This window comes from Artibeus jamaicensis, unplaced genomic scaffold, assembly GCF_021234435.1.
Source record: "Artibeus jamaicensis isolate MK-2021 breed Jamaican fruit bat unplaced genomic scaffold, CSHL_Jam_final contig_233, whole genome shotgun sequence".
Lineage (NCBI taxonomy): Eukaryota > Metazoa > Chordata > Mammalia > Chiroptera > Phyllostomidae > Artibeus > Artibeus jamaicensis.
Genome location: NW_026521486.1, coordinates 13,105,208 through 13,132,174, shown reverse-complemented (window position 1 = coordinate 13,132,174; position 26,967 = coordinate 13,105,208). Strand labels below are relative to the sequence as shown.

The following is a 26,967-nucleotide window of genomic DNA, read 5'->3' as shown; positions in this document are numbered from 1 at the left end:
ATGGTAGTGAAGTATTCGAGAAGGGACCCCCCGCCCAAACACCTGGAATTATCTTCTGAAGGGTGGGCCCCTGATGGTACAGGCTTCCCCCACCGGGTGAGTGTTCTAGGAACCCACCTGTATCAGTGCACCAGCTGATGCACAGTGCAACGCTGATGCACAGCGTTGTTGTGAGATGCTGTGTTTGGCTTCAGTGAATTTTGTTTTTAAGACTTTTTCAGCACTTTCGCCCATTTCATGATGGGTGATTTATAAGCACACCTCCCCACAATGTGCTGAGTGGTCAGCAGTTTTTGATAAAAAACTGTGTGACCCCCATGCTCCATCTTCCCTTTTCACCCAAACTTGCCTCGAGTGACTTTTTTTTTTTGTTTCCCTGGATGGAAAAAGTCCTCAAAGGGACATGTTTTGCCATCATGAAAGAGGTAGAACAAAAACCAGCAGAAATATAAAAGGCATAAAAATCAACGCGAGTTCAAAAACTGTTTTGGGCAGAGGAAAAACATCTCAATAGGTATATTGTATCAAATGAAGAGTATTTTAGAAGTGACTAAAGTTTAAACATGTAATAATAAATATGCTTTTTAAATAAATAGATTCCAGGATTTTTTGGGGTCCCCCCCTTCTATTCTAGTCCCTTCTTATAATAACTTCTAGTTTTGTTTGTCTCACAGTCATTTAGTGTTTATTGTGTCTCAAATGCTTCGACAAAGCCGCTGTCCTGGCAGATGTTTCAATACACCATTCAAAGACAAAATATATAAAGTTATGCCGACTGACTCTAATTGAAATCAGATTTTCACAAATGAACCCACTTTTGAGAAAAATCAACACCAGAAGTGAAGGTCTGGACAATCCTCAGTGATGTCCTCCTGCAGGTCTGTCTGACTGAGCAAAGAGCAAAAGCTGAAACAGAGGATGTAAAAAGTTCTCACACTCCTACCTAGGAAAAGACTATTCATAGCCATGTTAACAAGAAGCCACCAAAACTTTAAATCCATTCAACCAATAACAGCCTACCTTATAGAACACATTTTAGAAGCCAGCCAATCAATGGCAGCTTTTGCTTCTGAAGTAACCAATCAGGAATAAATCCAGCCCAATACATATGTACCTTTCTGAGGACCAACCAAACAACAGTAGTCCCACCCAAAGAACCATAGGGCTGTAGATGACATCAACCTGCTCAAGCGTTTGAACATCTGCCAATCCCTGACCTCCACACTTGCCTAAAACCCTGTATCAGATGAGTAGTTTTCTCTGCTTGGAGAGATGTCACCTGATTCCAGCATAGCTCCCTTACAACAGCAAAAAATGCAACTTTGTCTTTTTCTTTCTGATACTAAGGTCTCATCAGCCTTAGACATCATTAAACATCTCTTTTAATGAATGCAAAAACATCTTGCTGTGATACATTTTTTTAGAGGGCACGAAAGTAATTTAGATCAGCTTTGTTATTCAGAACTAACATGAATATTTAGCTTTAAAATAAAAAAGTAGTATGGTGCTAAATATTTTTTAAATAAACGCTTTTAATTAAGAAATCATTGAGGTCGTTATTTTGGGGGTTATATTCTAGGGTCATAGTCAACGAAGATTTTATTCTGAAAAACGTAATGTTTTTATGCTTTTCAGTGAGTGCTTTCACATGGCTATGCTGTAAGATTTTTTGTAGACGATGTGAACATTCCTCTAAGTTATGTCTGCAATCTCAAGCAGGGTTTGGAGCGCAGGCAGCAATGTCCTGGGCAGAGCACTAGAAAAGGATGGCTCAGCTTCTCTGGTCCTGCCTTCATCGTACTCAGACTCGACAAGACTGAAACAAGCTCCATTTCTCAATGACTTGCTACCCAGGGATCCAGGATGCTGGCCTCTGAGGCAGGCAGCCCTTTCATCTTTGAAACAGAACTGGCTTAGAGCCCAGGCCTATCTTTCTAGAGAATTAATCATAAATATGGATTTCAGAAACTCAATTTAAGACCACATAACCTAAGCCATAATAGCATAATCACACTATTGTATCACAAAAATGTGATCACATGGCTAAAAAGGAATTAAAAAAACCACCTATTTCAATTTCCTGCCTTAACGTGATCATTATTAATCAACTCCCAAAGTAGATATTTTTATAAACTGAAAAAAAAATTGGAACTGTACATCTTTCCCTCACTTTCCCTTTATCATTCTCTGCACACTTTCCTCCCAATGCCAGCTAAGAGAGACAATTAAGAGACAAGGTAGATTCATCACACAGAGAGAATGGAGAGGTCCTGGAATCCGGCTGATTTAAGTCCGGAGGAGTGAAAAAGGGTGTGACTGAGGTCACGCCAACTGCTAAAATCCCCTGTTTGGGTGGCTCTGTCCTTTGAGATGGCATCTGGAAATAGGATTTGAGTATCGAAATATGAAAGACATAACCACACCATTTAGTGTGTGTGCCACACATGACTATGTGCCAGGTGTGTACATGTATAACTACTGTGCAAAAAGGAGTCCTTACCCTCATTTTACAGGCAAGAACAAGAAGACCTCAAGGACTTACGTCACTCGCCCAAGGCTAAGACAACTGACTTGCTCAGCTATTGCGTGGTTGGTTATTCTGGGATTCCACAGAACTACATTTTTCCTTATTTAGAAGAACAGCTTCAAGGAATGGAGTATTAGAAGCATGGTTGGGATTCTTAACACTTGATTCCATAAGGCCTGACTCTCTCCCTGACACCATGAAACTCATTGCTCCCGTAATCCACAGCCACTGTAATGATGACAGTAAAATAAAGGAACAATAATAGCACATCAGACGCATTATCTCACTCATCCTCGTAACAACCCACGAGAGCTCTCACATACAGTCCCACGTGCCCTGAGGAATGTATCACATCTCTCAGGCCTGGTGGGAATGGAGAAAGGGTTGAAAATTCTCATCCTACAGAATAAGCTAAACTCTTTATTCTGGTCCTCAAGATCCTTCCCAATTTTGCCTGTGGTTTTTAATCTTATTTACTATCACTTTATTCATAAGCCCCATGCTCCAGAAATTCTCGCTATTTTCTATAAATACCCTGAGCTTTCTCATTTACTTACTGCTACTCCCTTTGGCTGAAATGGCACGTTTCTATGGATACCACAACACGAAATTTTTATCCACTATGAAACGTCCCTCCCCGCACAGAAAAATACTCCCCCACTGCTGAACTTCCACACACTGTATCCTCCTCTCGGCACCTCAGGACTGTTTTATGTCCTTGCCTGGATCCTACACGACCCCACAATGCACAGTTCCTATGCAATCCCTGTGAAAACAGCCAGCGACATCAGAGACGAGAGACAGCTGTAAGCCTGCAGAAGCTGCTGTCCAAAAAGCTACGACTTTCACTAAGGGCAACACAAAGTGCCCAGCGTATTCTTGTAAACAGAGAAGCATAGACTGGAGCCAGGCTCCGTCGCTGTCTGGATCTGGGTAAACCACTTCCCTCCACGTCACCTGCCTCATCTGTAAGGGGACTTAATCATATAACTCCCCTCACTGGGTTGTTACGAGGACCCAGTGAGCAAAGTGCCCAGAACAATGCATGGTTCACAATACGTGCTATATAAGTAGTTGCTATTATAATTTTTGAAATATATATGGGTATGTATAGAGAAAGTAGCTCAGATTACCAAACCTTAAGAAAAGAATTGTCAGAGATGAAAATTTCTCAGAAGGAACGACTCAGGTGATAAGGAGGTAAACAGGCTCACGGATAAGGGAACCAGTTCTCTTCTCCTCTCCAAGGTCATGGATCAAGAGGCAACACAACTGAACACAAAAAGTAACTGTACAGATAATGGCAAAGCAAGTTTTATTATAGACTTTTGGGTAAAATACAGAGATACTGGAGTCACAGGGTATACCGGGGACCTGCAGGAGTCTGTTTCAGGAAAAACAAACAGATGGCTTCTAAACTTGGAAACAGACCAATTCAAAACTATCTATGTAGACTTGGATTGTAATTTTTCAGGAAAACAATGTTTTACATATTGCCTGGTTTCTCTGGCTAACCATAAAAGCCAATTGAAGTTAATATCACTTTAATAGTAATTATAGATTTTAACAGTCATGTACTGTTTTAGTTACCAGATTATGTGAATATTAACATATATTACTAATTATGTATAATAACGCTTTGTAACCAATCACACTTACTGTGGGAGTGGGAATTCACAAGAATCATACTTCGAGAACGCAGGAGGGGGTGTGCATGACAGCCGGAGGCACTGTACCTCCTGGGTTTGTACTCGCCACTCTGATTACCACCAACCCTTTCATTCTCAAAGAGTGTACTGGTTTGGATGAAGATGATACGGTTACCTTAGTGACAGTATCTTCACCCTTATAATACAAGTGAGGAAACTAAGCCACAGAATAGTGCTGTGACTTGGCTGAAGTCAGAGTTATGAGTGACCAGAATCAGAACCCAAAATACTTGTTCCTAGTCCAGGAGTCTCCCAGTCCTACCACTCCTGGACTCCCCAGGAGCAAGACAGTGGTGACGGGACTGCCAGGGGTGGGGAGCAGCAGCACCTGTGGGATGTCAAGTCCATGGGGGAAGTCGCTCCCCCTCCCAGTAGGACTCCATGGGGTCAGCGGCTGAAAGCTGAGTTAGGGGATCCTTGCTTATGGACCCTGCTTCCATTTTCTCTGTACCTGCTTGTGACTTCTTGTCCCCCACCCCTACTGATATGGGACAGGTGATGGGGGAAATAAGGAATTTCATTTTGAACACGTTGAGTTTGGGATGTCTTTTCAACATTTACGTGGAGATACCAGTTTGGGAGTGAGCACTGAAAGGGCGGGGTCTGAAGCTTAGGCCCCTGGTCGGAAGAGCAAGAAGAGCAGGGTTCCACGGTACAGAAGAGGGGCCAAAGGGGGGGCGAACCGTGAGGAGAGGGAAAAGCCTCGGGGCACTGAGTAACCTGCTCCAGTAGCGAGGAAGAAAATAACAGTGCGCATGACAATAATGAGGATAAACTGCAGCTCCTGCCATTATCAGAAACTTATTCTGTTCCGGGAACTCTACCAAGTACTTTCTATACGTATGTTAGCTTAGTCCAGCGATTCTCCACCCTTCTCATCTCATGACACACATAAACTAATTACGAAAATTCCAAGGCGCACCAAAAAACATACTATATTTTGTGTTGATTTGACCGGAAAAAGTGGGTATAATTTTGACTCACTCCCACTGGACAGCTGCTTCCATGTTGGCTGTTGTCATTTTTTAACTTGACCATTCAAGGGAAAGATGCCAGGGCCCCTGACTAAATAGTCAGGTATCCCATGTTTTAAAAATCTTTGCAGCGCACAAGTCAAAAATCACTGGTTTAGTGCCCGGAGATAGGGAGAAAGAAGGCCAGAGAGGTAACCAAACTTAACTGAGGACACTAAGTAAGTCACAGAGCAGAAATGCAGGCTCGGGCCTCCCTCTAACGAGCTCCGGTCTTTCTCCAACGTTTTTCTGCGTTTTGGGATCTTGCTTTTTCCCTCTTCTTTTCTTTGTCCTTTGTATGTGATCACAGATAGGCTGGCTTATAAATATTTTTCTTCTGTAGAAACATTTATTTTTATGTTTCCACAGTCAAAATAATTACACTGTACCATGTGACTGTGACTTCAGCACTAAGATGTTCTCAATGCTTTTTTTAAAATTTATCTTTCAATTACACTTTTGTCAATGCTTCTCTTAGTAATAAGCATGTAGACCATATTTCTGCCCCATGCATGTTCTACTGGATGGGAAATGGGAGATGTTTGCTCTTAATGTGCACTATTTATACTGTGTCCATGTTCACGTTACAAACCACGTGTCCTAAAACGACCATGAACTACTATTTTTAAAACAAACACTTCTTAAAAATTCATTAATCAATGGTAACCAGTACCCCATTTTATTACGCAGGGCATTCACTTGCTCATTTAAGGTGGGCTTGGGATTTGCTAAGAACAATTTTTCTTGAGAATACAAACCTGTTGCAAAATATGAGATGACAACAATTTACACATAACTATAAAACTTAATAAATATTGCCTAGTAATAATATCTGAGGAGCCATCTATTTTTTAAGTTATATTAATAAAAAGTGTAAGTATTACTATTTTGTTATGAGTAGTTTCCAGCAACCCCATTTTTACTATGTGACCCTGTTCCCACAACATCCTACTAGACTAGGACTAGAGACCGGGCCCAGACCGGACCACTCCTATTGGCCCGTTCAGAGCTGCAGCTGGACACGGAGAAGCAGGCCCAGCTCCATGGTCCCCATGCTATTTGCGCTGTGGGGTGGACTTACGCCACTGAAGTGCAATGCAGAACACATCAGGGAAATGCACATTCAAACCACAATGAGCTACCGTCTCACACCTGTCAGAATGGCCACCATCAATAAATCAACAAACCAGTGCTGGGGAGGATGTGGAGAAAGGGGAACCCTCTTGTGTTGTTGAAAAGATTGTGGTTTGGTGTGGCCACTGTGGAAAACAGTATGGAGATACCTTAAAAAATTAAAAATGGATGTGCCTTTCAACCCAGCTATCCCACTCCTGGGAATATATCCAAAGAAACCCAAAATACTAATTTGGAAGAACATAAGCACCCCTGTGTTCGTTGCGGTGTTATTTACAATCGCCAAGATATGGAAGCAGCGCAGGTGTCCATCAGCAGATGAGTGGATAAAACAACTCTGGGACATTTACACAATGGAATACTGCTTGGCCATAAAAAAAAAAAAAAATAAAAAAAAACCAAAGAAAAAAATTTCACCCTTTGCGACAGTTTGGATGGACCTGGAGAACATAATGCTAAGTGAAATAAGCCAGTCAGAGAAGGACAAATACTATATGATTTCATTCATATGTGGAAAACAAACAAACTGAACTAACAAGGAAAACAGAGACAGACTTGTAGATAGACAGCAGGATGATGGCTAAGTGGGGGGACCTAAGGATTGAAGAAAAAGGAAAAAGCACTCACGGACATGGACATCAGTGTGGTGATGGCTGGGAGGAGAGAGTATAAGAGAACTAAATGGTAAAGGAAAAAAATTACATAAAATTTAAAATATCAAGTGTTTCTTAAAAAAAAAAAAAAGAAAGTATCAAGTAAAGGGGGAAGATTACGTGTCCTAAAGGAGTCTGGGAGTCTGGATCTCCATCTCTCTCCCTCCAGAGGTGGGAGTGTCTTCCTTCCCTCCTATTCCATGTCTAGCTTTCTATTTCTTGAAAAATTCCCATTTGTGTGTAAGCAAGTGCCAGTACCTTTCAGCATCTTGAATCTCTAAGAGCACTGATTAGGATACCCACCACTTTGCATCATATGTATAAAAGTGTAATGTTTTATTACAATGATAATATACAAAATTTTCTTTTCTACAGTAGCAATACATTCAATCATTATTTTTTAAAGTAGTTTTCATATTTATCAATATTAATTCAAGTTTCTCATCAGCCGTACTCTTCACTCCAATTGGCCTCCCCCTACACACACACAAAACCTTTTAAAAGCACTTTTACAGAATGAAAGCCAGGCACAGGCACCAAGTTTGATCCCGAAGTGAGAGAGGAGGAAGACTTCTCGTTGTAAGGTGAGTGAGTCTTAGGGTCTTTCCTGGCTAGCTGTGTCCTGCGCTTCCCTCTCATCTCCCACCACTAAGAGAAGGTCCTAAGGGCAGGGAGTATGTCTCCTATTCCCTTTGTACGATGGCACAATGCTTGACACACCATATGTTCTATATATTTGATAGAATCGCGAGACTCACAATTCTCAGTTTTACCTACTGACGATCTGTTGTCACTCCACTAGTTAAAGGAAACATTTTCTTTCTCCCACGTGAAAAAAACAGACATAGCCAGGAGCAATGGTTTTCTACAACCAAACTTTCAGTGAGTGTCTCGTGGAACTTGGTACTGCTAGAATTCTGTAGAGTTCTTCGTAATCCAATTTTCTGAGGGAAACAATCAGTACCTCAAAATAGGGAACTAAAAATTTCATTTAGAAATGGTTTACATTGTCTACCAACTACATTAAACACTTTGTTGGAATCCAGTAGGCACCTAAAGTTAGAAGAGTCTCATTTTTTTCCCCATTTAGATACTTTGGCAAAAAAAAAAAAAAGTCAACGTGCTCCATCTTTTTGCCTCTTGTAGGCTATGTCACCCAAACTCTGTGCTTTTGTCTTTTCACAAAGAATTTCTAACACAAAGGGGAACTAGCAGAGGCTTTAAACAAAACAGGGAACTGAATCACCATGCACTGCTGTCCCCCAAAGATGGCAAGTTAAACATATGCATTTGACTCTACTCTCTCAAGAAACTTCAGTAATAAAACAGAGAAAAGCTACTTATTTTCTGTACCTTCTCCCCCCTTCTCCTCCTCCTACTCCCCTGTTGTTAACCCTCCATGTGATCTTCATTTCTATGGTTCTGCTCCTGATCTAGCTGTCCTCTTAGTTTGCTTTTGTTTTAGGTGTGGTTGTTAATAACTGTGAGTTTGCTGTCCTTTCACTGTTCATCTTTTTTATCTTCTTTTTCTTAGGTAAGTCCCTTTAACATTTCATATAATAAGAGCTTGGTGATGATAGGTAGAAAACAGACAGGGGGAGGGCAAGAATAGTATGGGAAATATAGAATCTAAAGAACTTGAGACATGTGGTCATAAACTAAAGGGGGGAAATAGAACAACTGCAATGGCATAATCAATAAAATATATTAAAAAATAAATAAAAGGAAAAAATAAAACAGAGAAAAGATTCAGAAAGGCACAAAAATCTCCCATAAAGAGAAGAAAAGAAATAAAGAAACTGAGAATAAGAAAAAAAATCAGAAGTTTCATGTAAGAGTTCTAGGAACCAAGTAAGATTCCAGAAAGAGAGAGACAATCATCAAATAAGTAATTCAAAAAATTTTCCTACAACTGAAGAACATGCATTTTTAGATCCCCAAACAATGCCCCAAACCAATGAAAATATACCCAAACCTCCCCGCCCAGGCCTCTAAGGGGGATTGCACACTAACTACTATGAGGAGCACTCTGGGAAATGTGAGCATGAGAACATCAGTGACACTGAGGAGGAGAATAAACTAAACACCTTCATAACAAAAAAATTAAATTAAATTAAACACACGTATATCTCCACCCCCCAAGCCAGGGCACATCAAAATAAAATTTAAGACCAGTAGGGGAAAGCTGAAGGTCTTGCAAGCTTCCAGGGAGATAGAAGTTTTGTACAATGAAATCAGCAGCAAGAGCAGCCTCTGTTGTTCTCAGTGGGGATGGGAAAAGTTAAAAGGCGAGGAAGCAATACCATCAAACTTCTCAAAGAAACAGAATTCTACATCTGGTCAACATACCCATGTAAAAATAAAAGCATGTTGCAACAGGCAGAGGCTCGGAATATTTCCTGCGATGCCCTCTGTCTCAGGAATCTATTCGAAGACGTGTTCAGACAAAAATGAGAGAATGAAAAGCAGGAAGACACGGAATCGAGGACACAGGAAATCCAAAGGTTCTACCGATCAGGTCAGAACAGGTCCTGAGTAACTGGTTTCAAGAAGATCGAATCAATAGAAAGGCAGTAAGTTGATTTTCAAAGTGTTAAAATATTTCACGTGCCTTCACATTTACAGAGCTGTACTTTGACATCCGTCTGAGCATTAACGAGCTCACGGGAGGTTTCTGCTCTTACCTGTAACAGAGCAGCGAACAAGTACACAACCACGAAGATCACAGTGAGAGAGGTGTGGCCACTTTTCATCAAATGAATCGTGTAGAGGAAGATTAAATGTCCAGGGATCACTAAAAGCAGCAGAACTTGAGCAGATTTATTATTTACTCCTGTAACATAAGATGTAAACGTTGTTAAAAAAACATATTTTGATTAATAATAGGTCACAGGTATTAAAATTTGAGGATTTTTAGTTACTATACCACAGAGCATCACATAAAATTCAATTCCTAAAAATAACTTCGCCTGCTTGCAATTCACTCAACTCTTTGAAATTTTCTCACTATATATGTTAATTAGATAAAAGATGGTCAATAGAAATTGGTAATGAAGAACGTTGGTCAGACTTTAATATCTATCATAAAAATGGAAAAAAGACAACAGAAAAAGTAAAAAGTTCTCAAAGAGCTGAAATGTTTTAATTTTACTTTTCCTTTAGAGTTCTTTCATGGATGTCCCAAGGTAGGGCATTACTGATCTTCATTCAAAAGTCAGTAATTTATTTTCATTAGAAAAAAAATGATAAGAATTATGAGGTTTAAAATTGTTGTTTTGCCTCGGCTGGTGCTGGTCAGTGGATTGAGTGCCGGCCTGCAAACCAAAGGGTTGCCGGTTCAATTCCCAACCAGGGCACACGCGTGGGTTGCAGGTCAGGTCCCCAGTTGGGGGCGTGCAAGAGGCAACTGATGAATGTTTCTCCGCCTCTCTTTCTCCCTCCCTCCCTCTCTCTCCAAAAATAAATAAAGAAAATCTCAAAATAAAATAAATTGTTTTAGTTTTTTGGTAATCACATGCCCAGTGGACATAAATAATGTGCTATTCCTTGTAACTGAGGTTATCACCCCTCATCCTGTTTGTTTAAGATAAATGCCTACATTTAGAAAGGCCAAAAGGATGCACATAGGAAAGACATCTGTCTAGCAATGTTTGCTCATGTCCGCGAGGTTTCTCTTTGCTGACTCATACACGAGGTATCTCAGAGAAAGGGACAAAAGAGAAAAATTATACAAGATTCCTCAGCAACTGCAGCATCGATACAAGTGGCTTCTGCTCACTGAGATTTAATGAACAAAATCTACTCTATTTAAAATCTATTTAGCGCTCAAAAATAAAAAAAAGTTGTGTAACACTCACAAACAAAATGTACATTTAGCAAATGCTGTCCGCTTATCCTCACAGAAGGGAACCGTTCCTGAAATAAAGTACGTAAAAATCAACAGGCACATACCTGGACCGAAAAACGTTCTAAAGGGGCAGTAACAGCCTTTGGGCTCCTCGGGCAGTTCTCCTGGAACGCTGTGTAAATGGAGGTAGGTAGAAATCCTGCTGGCCTGAATGGCCACCAAATTACCACCGATGCCTGAAACGCAGGAAAACACAGTAGGTGGCCTCGTGTCTTAAACAACCTGCCTCCATTCACCTAAGCGTAAGCCTCTTCATGACGCATCCTGGGCCGATAAAAACCAGAAGTTCTTCCAAAATGCTGATTTATTTAAGTTGAGGGGGATATTCCAAAGACACAAAACAAAATCATTGTTATAGAACACTTTCATTACTTTTTCAAACCTGACTTTCTGTCTGGTCTGACAGCAGACCAAAAGAAGTAATTTTTTAAAAAGTGACTATCATTACCAAGATATAAAACTAGGTAACAATATGTATCATGTTTATCATCTTAATGAGAGGGAAAGAAAGCTAGATTTACTCAAATAGCCGAGGACTGATACGTTTCTTCTCAGGTTACTAAAGGAACTCGTAAACAGTGCTAAAAAACAAACTCAAGAAAGTCATCTTTTAATCTAGGTTAACCTCTCGTACACTCTGAGAAGAACTGATATCAAGAGGTAAAACTAATTCCAAGGGTGGTAAACTTCACCTCCACGTCCCACCCCCTAAGGCGAGACAGGACACCCTAACTCTTTCTCCTTTGACAGAACATGGAAGGCAAAGGCAGCAGTCATAAAAGCAGGAGAAAACAACTGAAATTTTCAAATTCTCAAATGCTGAGTGTGGGCCAGCATTCTGGGAGTCCTAGACATGCGGGTGCCCACATTCGCCGGCCAGCTACTTCTCTAGGCCTCCGCTGGAAGAGAGCTCGCGAGGCAGACAGGGTCGGGTAGAAGACTCGAGACAGCCAACCTTGGTGGCGCACAGGCAAGAAAGCACATTTATTTCCGAATCCCTCCGTCCTATGAAGCAAAAGCTGCCTGGGGTGGGGAAGGAAGCATGCCTGCCCTTTTCTGTCCCAGAAAAAGATCAGTTGCCACTGCAGGAAAAGTAGAAGCAAAGCTGTCTGCTGCCAAAGGAGTGGAAGAAAAACCTTGCTCACGCCCGACCTGGCAAGTTTGACCGCCAATAGTGGGAGGGGAAGAAAGGCTGAGAAAGCCTCGCCTCTGAGGACCAGGGGCATAGGGGCCATCTGAGATTGAACATAGTGCAAGGGAACCCCAAACGCCATCCCATGCCTTGCGCCAAGTGACAAGAATCAGCAGCCTACTGTGACAAGAGGGGCACTAACGAATGGTTGAGCCATTCGGTGCTGCAGGCGCATTGCAATCCAGGCTTCACTCTAAGCATAAGGCAGCAGGCAAGAGCTCATCCGTAAAGAAATTTGAAGTCGGTGATGCACTAAAGGTACCTTTAATAACCACACACACACACACACACACACACACACACACAACCCCACAAAAACAAAACAAATAACACAAATCCCCTAAACTCAAGTACTGACCAGACTGGCTCAGTCCTCCACACTAATGACCTAACAGAAGAAGAGGTCTGCCTATTTCTAGGCATAAACTGTTGCTAAACATCCTACAGGGAACAGGAAGCTCCCCACCCAAAGAATTAGCTGCCCCAAATGTCAGTGGTGTCAACACTGAGAAACCCTGTATTAAAAACTGATGTACGCCTCCACTACCTGAAATAACATGCCTCTGAGAGTAAAGAAGAAATCATAATAAAACTTAGAAATTGTTTCTAGTTGAATGGAAATAAATATGACATACAAAGACACTTGGGGCATCTTATGTGCATAGGCTGGAAATGAGCCACCTGGCCAGGTGGCTCAGCTGGTGAAAGCGTCATCCTTACCCCAGGTTGGCATCCCATAATAAATTCACTGATATGCACGATTTCCTCACCACATCTCATTTAGTAAATAAAACATTCATTAGAAGCAAATGCTTAAGATAACATGAAATACAGTTTCATAAAAATGTTTTAAAAATGCACCCCAGTTTTCTAAGGGCCAACAAATTTCTTTTAAAATAGGTGTGAAAGGGGACCAAAGTCCCACGGACCAGCCTGAATAACTAAGGCGCGTAATGCTTCGCTCCGCCCTCCACAGAGTTCGCTCTGGCTCAATGGCATGGGTCCGAGGCCGGCCTCAGCCACTCACCGTGACTTCAGTATTTAACCTCTTGGGACTTCAGTTTTGTGATCTGTAAAGTGATCGTTTAATATCCAACTGACTAAAATAAGGCATACATAAAGGATACAACCGTTTCTGGACACGGTAAAGTCTCAACAAATGTTAGTGGTGACGATGAAATACGTCATACATGAAAGGCATGAGTTTCTGGACATGGTAAAGGCTCCTCCATGGATTTCTCGTCAGAGCCCCCAAAAGGAGAAGAACTGAATGTTAAGAATTATGTGTAATTATATGTAATGCAGAACACTCAGATGCATTTTTTAATGCTACATATTTGCCACAGGAACGCATAAAGAATGGTTTCCACTTCAACTTCATGTATCCTGGGGATTCTCTTGGGGGTAATGTTTGACTTGGTATTTTATTAGATACGGAACGCTTCAATGCAAATGCAGAAAGCGTGAGCTATTAAATCTGAGAACATCTACTCTATCTATAACTTCTCTTAAACTGAATTTGAAACAAAAGCTCCTAATGATTAGCTGTCACTCTCTTCTAAAAAACCCCATTGGTAGAACTTTATAGAACTGCGTTTATCATTTCATTACCATGTCCAGACTAGCATAGGTGATAATACAAATAAACTCTAATAAATAATCAACTTACGATTTTCTTCACCCCGCCCTCCCTGGCCTACCTCACTGAGTAGCCCAGGAAACACACACACTGGTGTTAAAACTGCACCAAACTAAAAATACATGGAACTAAAAATAAAATGAATCAAGACTTTATAGTCTGGTATAATTTTTCCAGAGAAGGTGAATAAAATTTTAAAGTAAAAAATGTAATTAGTGTGGGAACTTATTTTAGCCTCAACCTCTCATGGGGTTGAAGCCCCATTATGGTCTCATCATGATCAGTTATATTTTTAAACTATAGCAGAATTATTACCTTGGAATAGCTCTCTTCAATGTCAAAAATCCTTTTTTTTTTAGGGCTTCTTTTTAAAAAAATATATTTTATTAATTATGCCATTACAGTTGTTCTATTTCCCCCCTTCATTCCCCTCCACCCTGCACACCCCTCCCCCACCATTCCCCCCTTTAGTTTGTGACCATGTGTCTCAAGTTCTTTAGATTCTATATTTCCCCTACTATTCTTGCCCTCCCCCTATCTATTTTCTACCTACCATCTATGCTACTTATTTTCTGTACCTTCTCCCCCCTTCTCCTCCTCCCACTCCCCTGTTGCTAACCCTCCATGTGATCTTCATTTCTATGGTTCTGCTCCTGATCTAGCTGTTCTCTTAGTTTGTTTTTGTTTTAGGTTTGGTTCTTAATAACTGTGAGTTTGCTGTCCTTTCACTGTTCATCTTTTTTATCTTCTTTTTCTTAGATAAGTCCCTTTAACATTTCATATAATAAGGGCTTGGTGATGATGAACTCCTTGAATCTGATCTTATCTGAGAAGCACTTTATCTGTCCTTCCATTCTAAATGAAAGTTTTGCTGGATAGAGTAATCTTGGTTGTAGGTCTTTGGATTTCATGACTTGGAATACCTCTTTCCAGCCCCTTCTTGCCTGGAAGGTCTCTTTTGAGAAATCAGCTGACAGTCTGATGGGAATTCCTTTGTAGGTGACTGTCCCCTTATCTCTTGCTGCTTCCAGGATTCTCTCCTTCATTTTAATCTTGGCTAATGTGCCTAACGTAATGATGATGTGCCTTGGTGTGTTCCTTCTTGGGTCCAACTTCTTTGGGACTCTCTGAGCTTCCTGGATTTCCTGGAGGTCTATTTCCTTTGCCAGAATGGGGAAGTTCTCCTTTATTATTTGTTCAAATAAGTTTTCCACTCATGGGTGTTCCTCTTCCACTTCTGATACCCTTATAATTTGGAGGTTGGAACGTTTAAAGATGTCCTGAAGGTTTCTAAGCCTCTCCTCATTTTTTTGAATTCTTGTTTCTTCATCCTTTTCTGTTTGGTCATTTTTTTTTCTCCTTCTGGTCCACTCCTTTGATTTGAGTCCCAGTTTTCCTTCCATTACTTTTGGTTTCCTGTGTATTTCCATTCATTTCAATCAGTTTAGCCTTCATATGTTTCTCTAATTTGTGACTAAAATCAACCAGTTCTGTGAGCATCCTGATCACTAGCGTTTTGAACTGTGCATCTGAAAGTTTGGCTATTTCTTCATCGCTTAGATTTATCGGCTCTGGGGCTCTGAGTTGGTCTTGAGCCATGTTTTGATCTGTTTGTGCCTGTTAGGTATGGGGAGCAGAACCTTAGTTGTTCACCAGGGCGGGGCCACCCGGGTTGCTGGTTTGTGACGCTGTATGTGGGGGCGGGGTCAGAGAGGGGCAATGGCGGTTCCCTCTGCTGCTTCCTGCCACTGTGGCCTGCGTGGTCCATCTCACTGCTTACTCCTTCACCGGTTTATCTGAGCGCAAATGTGTGACCGTGATCAGCCCTCAGTGGGTCCTCTGCCTTGCACCCTCAGTGGGTCTGCCTGCTTCTCCACACCTGGGATCCACCCACGGCTGCTGGCGCACCTGGGTTGCCAACTGGGTTGGTCCAGTGGATCTTTCCTGCCTGACCCGGCTCTGCTGCTGTCTCTGCCCCTCTTACAGGTTTGGCTGAAGGGTTCGTTGTTGTCAGACTTCTGTGTACTTCAATTTTTCTGTGGTTTGGCTGCGTTTTTGTTACTAAAACTTTGTTGTTCTTAAACTTGGTTGTGCGAGAAGGCACAGTGCTTCCACTTACGCCTCCATCTTGGCGGAAGTTGCCTCAAAAATCCTTTCTTGTGATCATGATACACATATATTTAAGAGCTAGTCCACCCGCACTTCTGTTAAATTATTTAAGTTCTTTAGACTAATTGCATTACTAAAGTGAGTTGAGAATGTGTAAAGATTGTGTCACGTAAATTAATAACACAAGTTATTAATAAAATAACTTGTGTCAGTATACAAATAATTAACTAGTTGAGAGCCTTCGACATCCACAAGACCTAATTTTTAAGTGCCTTATGCTAGAATAAGCTCACCTGATACTATAGAGTTTGATAGGATAAATTATCAGCAGGGTTATCTAAGAACTGCTTTAAAACAGTTATTTAAGAACTGCTTTAACAACTTCATGTTTTGTTAAATTTAGAAATGTATGTTTCCAGTAAATGTTTAGCACTCACATCATAGGATATATTTCAAATGATGTCAAGAATTCTTTGGCTATCCCCACGGGCCCCGAAGTGAAAGTTTACCTTGTTACAAAGGAACCCTTACAACGAACTGCACAACCGACCTGCTGTCCTCCATATACACCTGCATGTTCTAACCACCTCGACAAATCGCATCCTCACTGGTCCTGCTCCCGTGGCTCCCCGTCAGAGGGCACATGTGGGAATCACCCTTTTAGTTTCAAGAAATGCAGAGGGGTGGGGGAATGTGGCTTCCATGTTTTCATGTTGTTCAAAAGAAATACACATCGCCCCCTCACAGTGAACACCCTCTCATCTACAGAAGGTCAGGCACATCCGCTTCCCAAGCCTCTAATTCATTACCGTCTTCTGCTTCCTTCCAGTGCGCCTGCCAACAACCCAATGAATGACTGACAAAGACTGCAAGTTTTCCATCTCTCTTTCCGTAGGTCATGCATCCTTTTTTTTAATCCTCACCTGAGGACGTGCTTATTGATTGCAGAGAAAGGGGAAGAATGGAGAGTGAGAGGGAGAGAAAGATCAGTTGGTTGTATCTTGCACAGGTCCTGACCAGGTACTGAACTAGCAACCCAGGCATTGAGCCTGCGACCAGGAATTGAGCCTGCGACTTTTAGGTTCACAGGACAATGCTTCAACCCACTGAGCCACACTGGCCAGGGCTAGCTCATGCATTCTTAATGGGGACAGAAATTGGTCTGGGGGGCTCATAATCTTCCTCATCTTATGTATAAAGAACAGCTATACACACTGTGCATAAATGGTAAAAAGGATATCTGTGATATTAAAATTTCATGGGTAAGCACTATTTAGGAAAAAACGTTTAAGGTGGCTCTTTCAAGGCTCGACCATGAGAAGGAGTCTGAGAAACCCGCCTTTGGTCAGAACTTCCTGACCAGTGCGCTGTGAGTGGGTTACGGGGGTGTTGAGATGCGGACCTTCCAAGTTCTGCAGGGGCAGGCTAGGCCTGCGGTGGCAAGTGGCCTCCTTCTCCGCCGAAGTGTGCCGCCTCTGATTATACTTTCCCCGTGTGCAAGGACATGGGAAAGGCTGGGAAACACTGCCCTGGAGAAATGAATCCATCTACTTTCTTGCGACAAAGAAGGCCATTGTTGTAAGTAAGGCCCTTCACCTGTCTCCATCTCCTGCCCCTGCCCCTGCATCTCCCCGTCTCTCGAGGACTCCTCTCCTCAACACGCTAAACCAGGGCGCATCCCGTCCTGCCTAGGCTACTGGCAGTCCACCCTCCACGGCCTTGCGACCTCATCACTCGGGATCTCGTGCCCTCCATCTTCCCTTCCCTACTGCTCCCTCCCCACTCACCAGTAGACATATCTACACCTCTCCTGTCCTGAAGAAAATTCCTCATTTCGACTTCTAGGTGTCATCCTAATTCCATTCTTCTCACAGGCAACCATTTTACAAGAAACCTAAAAGTGCTACTTCCATGTTCACTGTTTTGTTCTTAATATTTAAAAGACACAAAAATATTTGTAAAATATATGTAAGCTATAAGGAATCGTACTACAAAACCCATGCACCCACCACCCAGTTTTTTTTTAAAAAGGAACACTGCAAAGCTCTAGAATTGTTTCTTGTGTCAGAGGAGATAACAGGAATATTTATTAAACCCTTAGTAACAATGGGTTGTTGTAAGTGAAGTTAAGTTTCTCAATGAAATGTTGGACAATACAGCTCGAATGATCATGAATTTGTAATATTTGTGCCAGTGAATTCATCAACTAATATTCACTGTAGGGGACTGGAAGGGGTGGAAGGGAAGTGGCAATTGTTCCAGGCAGTGAAAATTCGAACTCTGTGTGGCCACAATGTTAGAATCTGGTCAGAGCGACTAAGAGAAAGTTGGGCATGAGCCACCGCGTGTAGGGGGCCCAGAGAGCTGAACAGAAGTTGTCCAAGTGAAGTTGACAGGCAGGAGACACCACCGTTAAGTTCATCATCTTAGGACATGTATTTAATAAAAACTTTAAGGAAGACCAGTAGGCAGTGACATTTAACTAGAGGTGGACAGAAAGTGAGTGGGGAGGCTACTTTGTTACTTGAATGATGCCTAGAGTGAGACATATGCTTCTTATACTGTAAGTGAACAAGGGGAAGTGAATAAAGGGAAAATCTGTAACTTTATTCACTGTAAGTGAATAAAGGGAAAATCAGCATGCTTGGGTCATTGTCTCCTGAGGGAGGGTGAAGGCCCAGGTTGAATCAGACTGGACCCTGATTTGGAAAGCAGGGGAGGTGACAGGCAGAACGGTGGCACCAGGAAAATTGGGAAAATCTGCAGGGGAAATTTGCTCCTGGTCATTCTAATGCTATATAAAAAATTAAATGCAGAGTAGACATTTTAGACATAAAATTAGATTTTGGAGAACTTGCCTTCACATAACACATTTTCTTATACATAAATATACAAAAGTAATTTATATTCAATGTATAGCATATCCCCTGACATGTTTTTCCCCAGGTGCAATTACTTTCTAAGTTACATTGGCTTTGGCTGTACTAAAATCCAATTAATAAGAGCCAGCCCCACACCCAGTAGGACTGGATTAAAATGATCTTATTAAACAGAATCCATAAAAGTTCCTGTGACCTTAAGTGTAGTAATTCCCCTTTTATAGATAAGAAAACACAGAAGGCAGATTTAAAGGGATCTGCAGAGGAATGACAGATGTTTTTTCTTTAACTTTTAATTTTTATTAAATTTATTGGGGGAGAATGATGGATTTTAATGAACTGAACTGACTCAAGCAATGTATAAACTGTGCTAACTCTAATTTATCCACGAAAATTGATAGCAGCAATAAAACAACACAAGATAGCAGATAAGCAGAGAGTAGCCAGGATTGCAATATCGAATTTTGCCTCACTACCCTTAAAAATCAGGTATGCCTGACTCTCAAACTCATACATAGTGATAAGATTAAAAAACAGTTCTTTTCAGAAATGCGCTCTGCATACTGAGAAAAGGAAATGCCATTTCCACTGGGAGAGGTGACCTGGGGTCGAAGAAAGAATGAATGGGGATGTGTGGACAACCCTCTCTAAATCTGAGCCCTAAGATGCCTAGGAGCATCTAAGAGCATCTAAAGGTTTGATATCATTATGAGATAGTATATCTAATTCTTACCATTAATAACTGGTGTGTACACAACGATCCCAACCAAGTTTGGATCAGACACAGTTGTGTCCAGAATAAGGCCTCCAAGGCTGAAAGACACAAAATCACACAACTTAGGGAAGAGGAAAAGAACTGTACTGATTTGAAGCTGTTCTTTACACACAAACCACCCTACTTTTAAAGATAAAATATCTAGACATTAAAAGATAAAATGAAAAATATTCAAAGTAAAAACCAATGTCGAGCCCTGGCTGGTGTGGCTCAGTGGATTGAGCACCAGCCTGCAAACCAAAAGGTGGCTGGTTTCATTCCCAGTCAGGGCACACACATGCCTGGGTTGTGGTCCAGGTCCTCAGTTGGGGGTGTGTGACAGGCAACCAATTGATGTTTCTCTTGCACATCAGTGTTTCTCTCCCTCTCTGTCTCTCTCCCTTCCCCTCTCTCTAAAAATAAGTAAAATCTTAGGAAAAAAAATCAGTATCAACCACAAAATGTTGAAAATAAAACATAGCATAAGCAAGCCACAGCCCCACATTTCACAGCTCTCTTTCCGATCTCCAAGATACGTCACTGTAAAAAGGAAACACATACACTTTAAGAGCATTCAAATGTATGTAAGGACATATAAAAAATTATTAACAACATCTCTCTCTAGGGGCTGAGATCAGGAGAAGATTAATGGTCGTTTATATACTTCCACACTTACTAAAATTTTAAACCATGTGCATTACTGCTCTTATAATTTAAAAATAATGTTAAATGAGTATCTTTTCATATTCGAAGTAAACAAGGAAGTAAAGGGATGACTTTTATTGTCCTATAAACCTAGATATAGTTAGGGCATGTCTTATCACTGGTAAATTAAAATAATGAGTTACAGCCATGGAAAGAGATGATTTTGAAAACAGGAGTCTGGAAAAACAACATACAGCTACAGATATATAAGTCAGTGAAGTTATCAATTGGTTAACCTGGGTCTCTTGGCCTACATACTATAAAACATTGCCAGTCCCAATCTTGTCCAAATCTTCTAAGAAAATGCAATTCACATTACAGAAAAAATGAACTATACACTGTCACAGAACAGGGGTTTATGGTCAAAATATCGAAGACTCTCACCACTACTTGATAGTAAACATTAGGAAATTATTAAGTCTTTTTATTTTATTTTAATTCTTTAGTATAATAGATGAATAGCTTAACATGCTTTAACTGTAGAGTACACATTAAAAAATACACTATTGAATCCAAAAATAGTCGTCCTTACCAATAATTGAGTATTTTAAGGTCAATTTTTAAAACATATTATTTCATAGGAAAACAGTTATATTTCAAATAATAAATGTCTCTGATAAAATGCACAGATCATGGTGTGCACATATAATGAACACTTGATAAAAAGTATTTTTAAATAATGTTACCCAGGCAATAAAACTTATTAGAGAAAAGTTAGAAAATATAAACCAAATAAGGAAAAGCAACAATAGTTACGTCATTCATTCAAAGTCATACTGTAAGCACATAATAGCCTCCTAGACATTTTTAAACATGGATTTTTTTTAAAAAATTAAAACTCCCATGTTCATGGAATGAAAGATGTAGTAAAGATTTAAAAAATAAAAAAGGCACAATGAAAACATAAATAAAATTAAAACAAATTGTAAAGTTATTTTTCTTCACTTTTATTAAATATTTTTAGCAGACAAAGAAATGGCATTATTTTAAAAGTGAAAGTACCACAAAGCTTATAAAGCAGTCTCTGCTCCCACCCGCCTAGACTCTGCTCTCTGCTAGCAACTCTTTTCAACTTCGTTACGTGTTTCTTGTAGCATTTAATTCTGTGTTTCTAAATAAAATGTTTCCCTACTATTTCTTTTATTTTTTGCTTTTTTCTCAAATCTTTATTCTATTTTTTAAACTCTTAATTAAATCTGTATTGTATTTTTTCCCCATTACCATTTAGTCCCCTTATACCCCACTAATTTCAGCAATTGCCACACTGCTGTCCTAAGCATGAGTCCTTTTTCCTTCCTTGCTCAATCCTCCCACCACCCATATTCCCCCGGTCATCTGCTCTCCATTTATGAGTCTCTCTGTTTTGCTTATTAGTTCAGCTTCTACATTAGAATCCACATGAGAGTGAAATCATATGGTATTTGTCCTTCTCTGACTGGCTTGTTTCATTTAGCATAATGTTCTCCAGGTCCGTCCATTACTGTTGCAAACAGTAAAAGTGTCTTCTTTGTTATGTCCGAGTAGAATTTCCATTCTGCAAATGTCCCATGGTTGTTTTATCCACTCATCGGCTGATGGACACTTGGGCTGCTTTCATATCTTGGCGACTATAAATAACGCTGCAATGAACATAGGGGTGCTTGGGTTCTTTCGAATTAGTGTTTTGGGTTCCTTCAGATATATTGCCGGAAGTGGGATCGCTGGGTCAAAGGGCAGATCCATTTTTAATCTTTTGAGGTATTCCCACACTGCTTTTCACAGTGGATGCACCAGTCTGCATACCTACAGACACTGAAAAAGGTTCCCCTTTCTCCACATCCTCACTAGCACTTGTTATTTGTTGATTTACTGATGATAGCCATTCTGCCAGGTGTGAGATGGTATTTCATTGTGATTTTAATTTGCATTCCTCTGATGATTAGTGACATTGAGCGTCTTTTCATATGCCTATTGGCCATCTGTATCTCCTTTTGGAGAAGTGTCTATTCAGGTCTTTTGCCCATTTTTTAATCAGGTTGTTTGTTTTTTTGGTGTTGAGTTTTATAACTACTTATATAAATTTTGGATATGAACCCCTTATCAGATGTATTGGCAAATATGTTCTTTTATTCTGTGGGCTGTCTTTTTATCTTGCTGATTTTTTTTTTTTTTTTGCAAAAACTTTTTAATTTGGTGCAGTCCCATTTGGGGAGATAACCCCAATAAAACATTTCTACGAGCAATATCCAAGATGTTGATGCCTATGTTTTCTTCTAGGATTTTTATGGTTTGGGGTGTAAGATTTAAGTCTCATGTTGTCTAAGATGTTTCTTAAGCTCTCTCCATTTTTTTAAAATTATTTTTTCATTTTTTAAAAAGATTTTACTTATTTATTTTTAGACAGATGGGGAGGGAGGGAGAAAGAATGAGAAACATCAATGTGTGGTTGCCTCTCACGTGTCCCCTACTGCGGACTTGGCCCTACAACCCAGGCGTGTGCCCTGACTGGGAATCAAACCAGCGACCCTTTGGTTCGCAGGCCGGCACTCAGCCCACTGAACCACAGCAGCTGGGACTAAATTCTTTGCTCTTTTTGCTGCTCTGCCTGGGTGTGTTTTTCTACCTTGTCTTCCAAAATGCTGATTTGATCCTCTCCTTCATCTAACTTCCTGTTTATTCCTTCCAGTGTGCTCTTTATCTCGGATATTGCATTCTTTCTTTCCGACTGGTCCTTTTTTTATGGTTTCTACATCATTTTTCCTGTTGTTGAGTAGCCCTATATCATTATTCTAAACTCTCTGACAAATTGCTTGCCCTTCTGGAGAATTCTCTTGTTCTTTCATTTGGGATCTGTTTCTTTGTCTTCCCATTTTGGCTGATTCTTTGTGTTTTCCATCTCAGATGTTAAACTACTCAGTCAGCGAACTGGTCTGTTGTTAATCTAATCAAGCTGTGATCAGCAGTCTGGCTTAAACACCCAGGGTGCTTCTCACCCTATCTCCTCACTTTAGTCCCTTCAAATTCTCTTTCTCTCCCTATCCTGACAACCTAGTTACCAGTTTGGGTGAAATATTTAGGGTTCACTTTATCATGACAGTGGGATCATAATTCACAACTGAGCCACACAGCATATGATTAAGTTGCCTCACTTGTCCTTTTTGCTTTATCTCATATTGGTTTTTTTTTTTCCTTTTAGCTACTTAGTACTAATTCCGCCTCAGATCTGCAGCAGAGTTAATGAAATGCCTGTGACCACAAACTTCTCAGGCAGGTAATCAATCAATTCCACTTTTTTTTTCCTAGAGACACCCCTCATTAAGCCCCCTGCTCTTCTGCGCACCTGGCCAGTTGCTCCCTCCACCTGGTGAGCAGCCGTCATCCCTCCCTCGCCCCAGTCTCCCCGCCCTGAGTCTTAGTCTGTGCACAGTGACGAGTCCCAGCATTTCACAGGACCCCGTTGCTGGAATCCTCCAGGAAAAAAAAAAAACAGTCTACATTACAGAAAGATGAGCCATATGCCATCCACATTCCTACGGCATCTGATTTCCTCGTCGTGATAAAACTGTCTTTTATCAGCTTTTATAAGAAAGGGTATATGGGAAGCAAATATTTTGAAAGCCTGCATTTCCGAAAACTTCCTGAGTCTGTCTTTACGTTTGGTTGATGCTGCAACCATATTTTATGTTCAAAATCATTTTCCCTCAGAATTTTGAAGGAATCACTTCTGGTGTTGCTACTGGACATCATGCTGACTCCCAGTACTTTATATTCTGGAAGTTTGGGGGATTTACAATAATGTGCTCTGATTTGGGTCCGTCCTACTGCAATTCATCGTGCTGAGTCCTCTGCGGGCCCTTTCAGCCTGGAAGCCCATGATTCCAGGGGAATCTTCTTCGGTTCTGGGGAATTTTCTTCTGTTACTTCTTTGATAATTTCCTCTCCGCATCGTTTGCCTCCAGTTAGCTACCTCTCTGCTCTCCGTTCTGCTCTCCAGATGGTTCCTCAACCCTGTCTTCTAACTGTTTCACTAGACTTTTTGTTTCTGCTACTTGTATATTCTTAAATTCCAAGAGCTCTTTTTTTTTCAGTCCTCCTTATTAAAGCCTTCTGTTCTTACAGAACTGTGGATGTCATAGCTTCTTTTATTTCTCTGATGACACTGGAGATAGTTTTTTGAGATTTTTCAACCATCCCTGGACCTTCTTGGAGTGGCTTTTCTTTTTTGTCTCTGCCTTTCAGGTTAGAAGCCTCAACCAAATGTCCAGTGATCAGTTACCGTCTACGCCTCCTTCAGAGTCTATGCCTCCGTCAGGGGCTCTGCAAAGCACGCTGGGAGACCTCTGTGCCCCTGCGCAGAGCTGGTCAGTGGGTGGGCCTCACTGAACAAGAGTCAGATGCAAATGCAGCTCTTTCACTAAAAGACCCACGAGGGTCAGTAGCTGCAGGTTTTTCTGTGGTGCTAGAGACTTTCCCCAGAAAGACATTACCTAATATTTCTCCTGGGGACATAAGCCTGCCTGCCAGCCACATACGCCTACCTTGTGCAGGTGTTTCTGAACTTAGAGCCTCTCTGATTTAGTCTCTCCAGAGCGATTCTGTTAAGGTGGGAGGGGCAGCTACCTGGGTGGTCAAACTAGAGAAAAGGCCTTGAGGGTCCAATTGCTTCTTACATACACCTTCAGCCAACCTTCGTTTCTGCTTGCAGAAGTACTCAAGGCCCCTCCACCTTCTGAGTTTCTGAGGCTCAGACCGTGCGCCTCCCAGGGGTGCTCCCTGCCCTGCAGGCCCTTGGGTTTTAGCTTCTTCCACTCTGCTGACCACCAGCCCCCTGACTGCTATCTCAGCAATTTCGCACCTGCTGTTCTCTCTGCTCTCCTCCTTTACCTGGCGTTACAGCTTTTTATCCTTTTACTGTCACTTTAGTAATTTCAGGAAGGGGAATGAACACCTGTCAATCCACCATGTTTAACAGGAAATTCATACTCACTTGTACTTTATTACTCTTTTCACCAAATGTATAATGAACACCTGTCCATACCAACAGAAATATGACAGCGTTCACTTTTAACGACTCACTGACATTCCATCCTGTGGCTGTGCCACCCTTTATTTGATCAATACCTGGCTGCTAGGCCTCTCAGGTGTTCTCTTTTATTAAAAATTCCTCTGCAATTAGGATCCTTGTAACTAAATCTGTTGTGTATGCCCTTAATTATAGCCTTACATCCTGTCAAATCCTGTCACAGTGGAAGTTGACAAGTGGTACGCCCACTTCTCAGGCCCTCTGAGAGCTACCTGAGCAAGTGGTAGCTGTCAGATGAAACACAAGTGATGTCCTCATCAGACTCACACACACACACACACACACACACACACACACACACAAAGACGAACACCACTAAATTTCACTCAACAATTGGTTAAAGATTTGGTTGGAAAGAAGTGTGAAACTGGTTGCCAAATGAGGTTCTGTACATCTACTGATTTCAGTCATTCCTATCACTTATACCCATTATTACCTGGGATAATAAGAACTGGATACACAATATAATTGACTCATGAAATAAAAACAGAAATTGATCATAATATAATTGATTCCTGAAACTTAATTGTTTTAATATACACACAGATGCACATGGACCACACGCACACACACACACTTTGATACTAACCTACTTACTACCATGGCAGTTATGACCGGCTCCCAGCCCCAGTGCAGAACGGTCCTTGTGGCTGGATGCTTGGCCGCTACTACAATCCAGATAGGAGTGAGAGCCAAGAAAAAGATGCCAACTAGTGGGGAGACGTAGTAATAGGTCTCTAAAATGAAAAAAGAGAGAGTATTTCTATTTCTGTTCTAACCACATAGCAAATGTAAATCCTAAAAACTTACCAGAAGATACATTATCAAACATATTCACATGCTATTGATTTTCTAAAACTCTCAAACAAATTTAAACTATAGATAAGGTAAAAATATTAACACTGATTGAAATGGCTAGGCAACCTAGATGGAAATAGCAATAATAATAAGCACAACAAGAACAATAGTAAAAAAGCTAACATTTATTTCACTCCTACTACTTAGGCACTGTGCTAAATGCTTTATGTTCATCAACTCGTTTAAGTGCCGTCACAAGTGTGAGATATATACTGTCGTTTCTATTTCATGAAGAAACTGGGCTTAGTAGTTTATAGGGTAGAAAACTGAAAAAGTTGAAGCTTTCAAAGAAAGCTCGAGAACTGAATATCAAGCCATAGTATGAACTCCACAAGACTAAGCCACGAATAATTGGAGGTTTGCGAACTGAGAAGTTCTCAGAGTTTAACAAAGAGCTAAAAGTCATTCAAGATCTAGCCCCCTAGAGAGGCGTCTTTGAACACTGAGACATTCGGCAGACCCACGAGGGTCAGGTCTGAGTAGTGAGGCCCACTCTCGCAGGAGGTCTGCTGTGGGTCAGCCCCAGTCAGACGGGAACCAAGCCTTGAGAGGCTCAAGCTAATCCGCAAATAACCACCTACAAGAGCAAAGTCCAATACTTTGTAAAGTAAGAAAAAACTTTACAATATTACATTCACAATGTCAAGCATCTAACCAAAGATTATTTTTAAGAATTCGGGATAATATTTGGTAGCTTTTACAAACTTCATCAAATACCCTGAGACATTCTACTTATGTTAGACATTTCACCTGTATCATCATAAAAGTATCCAAGAACTTAAAATAATATTTATAAAGCTAATAAATTAAATGAACAAATGTAGTG

At 40.9% G+C, this 26,967-nt stretch overlaps 1 protein-coding gene across 7 annotated transcripts in view; it reads right to left on the bottom strand.

Annotated features, from left to right (window-relative positions):
- Positions 1-26,967, bottom strand: part of SLC41A2 (solute carrier family 41 member 2) — an 86,640-nt gene that overhangs the window by 16,246 nt on the left and 43,427 nt on the right. For all 7 annotated transcript variants that reach the window (XM_037160638.2, XM_037160640.2, XM_037160639.2 and 4 more), the window contains 4 exons: positions 25,873-26,020; positions 19,496-19,575; positions 10,988-11,119; positions 9,721-9,869 (listed from right to left, as the gene is read on the bottom strand). In XM_037160638.2, the coding sequence (XP_037016533.2) occupies positions 9,721-9,869; positions 10,988-11,119; positions 19,496-19,575; positions 25,873-26,020 (509 nt within the window). The remainder of the gene's footprint in view (positions 1-9,720; positions 9,870-10,987; positions 11,120-19,495; positions 19,576-25,872; positions 26,021-26,967) is intronic.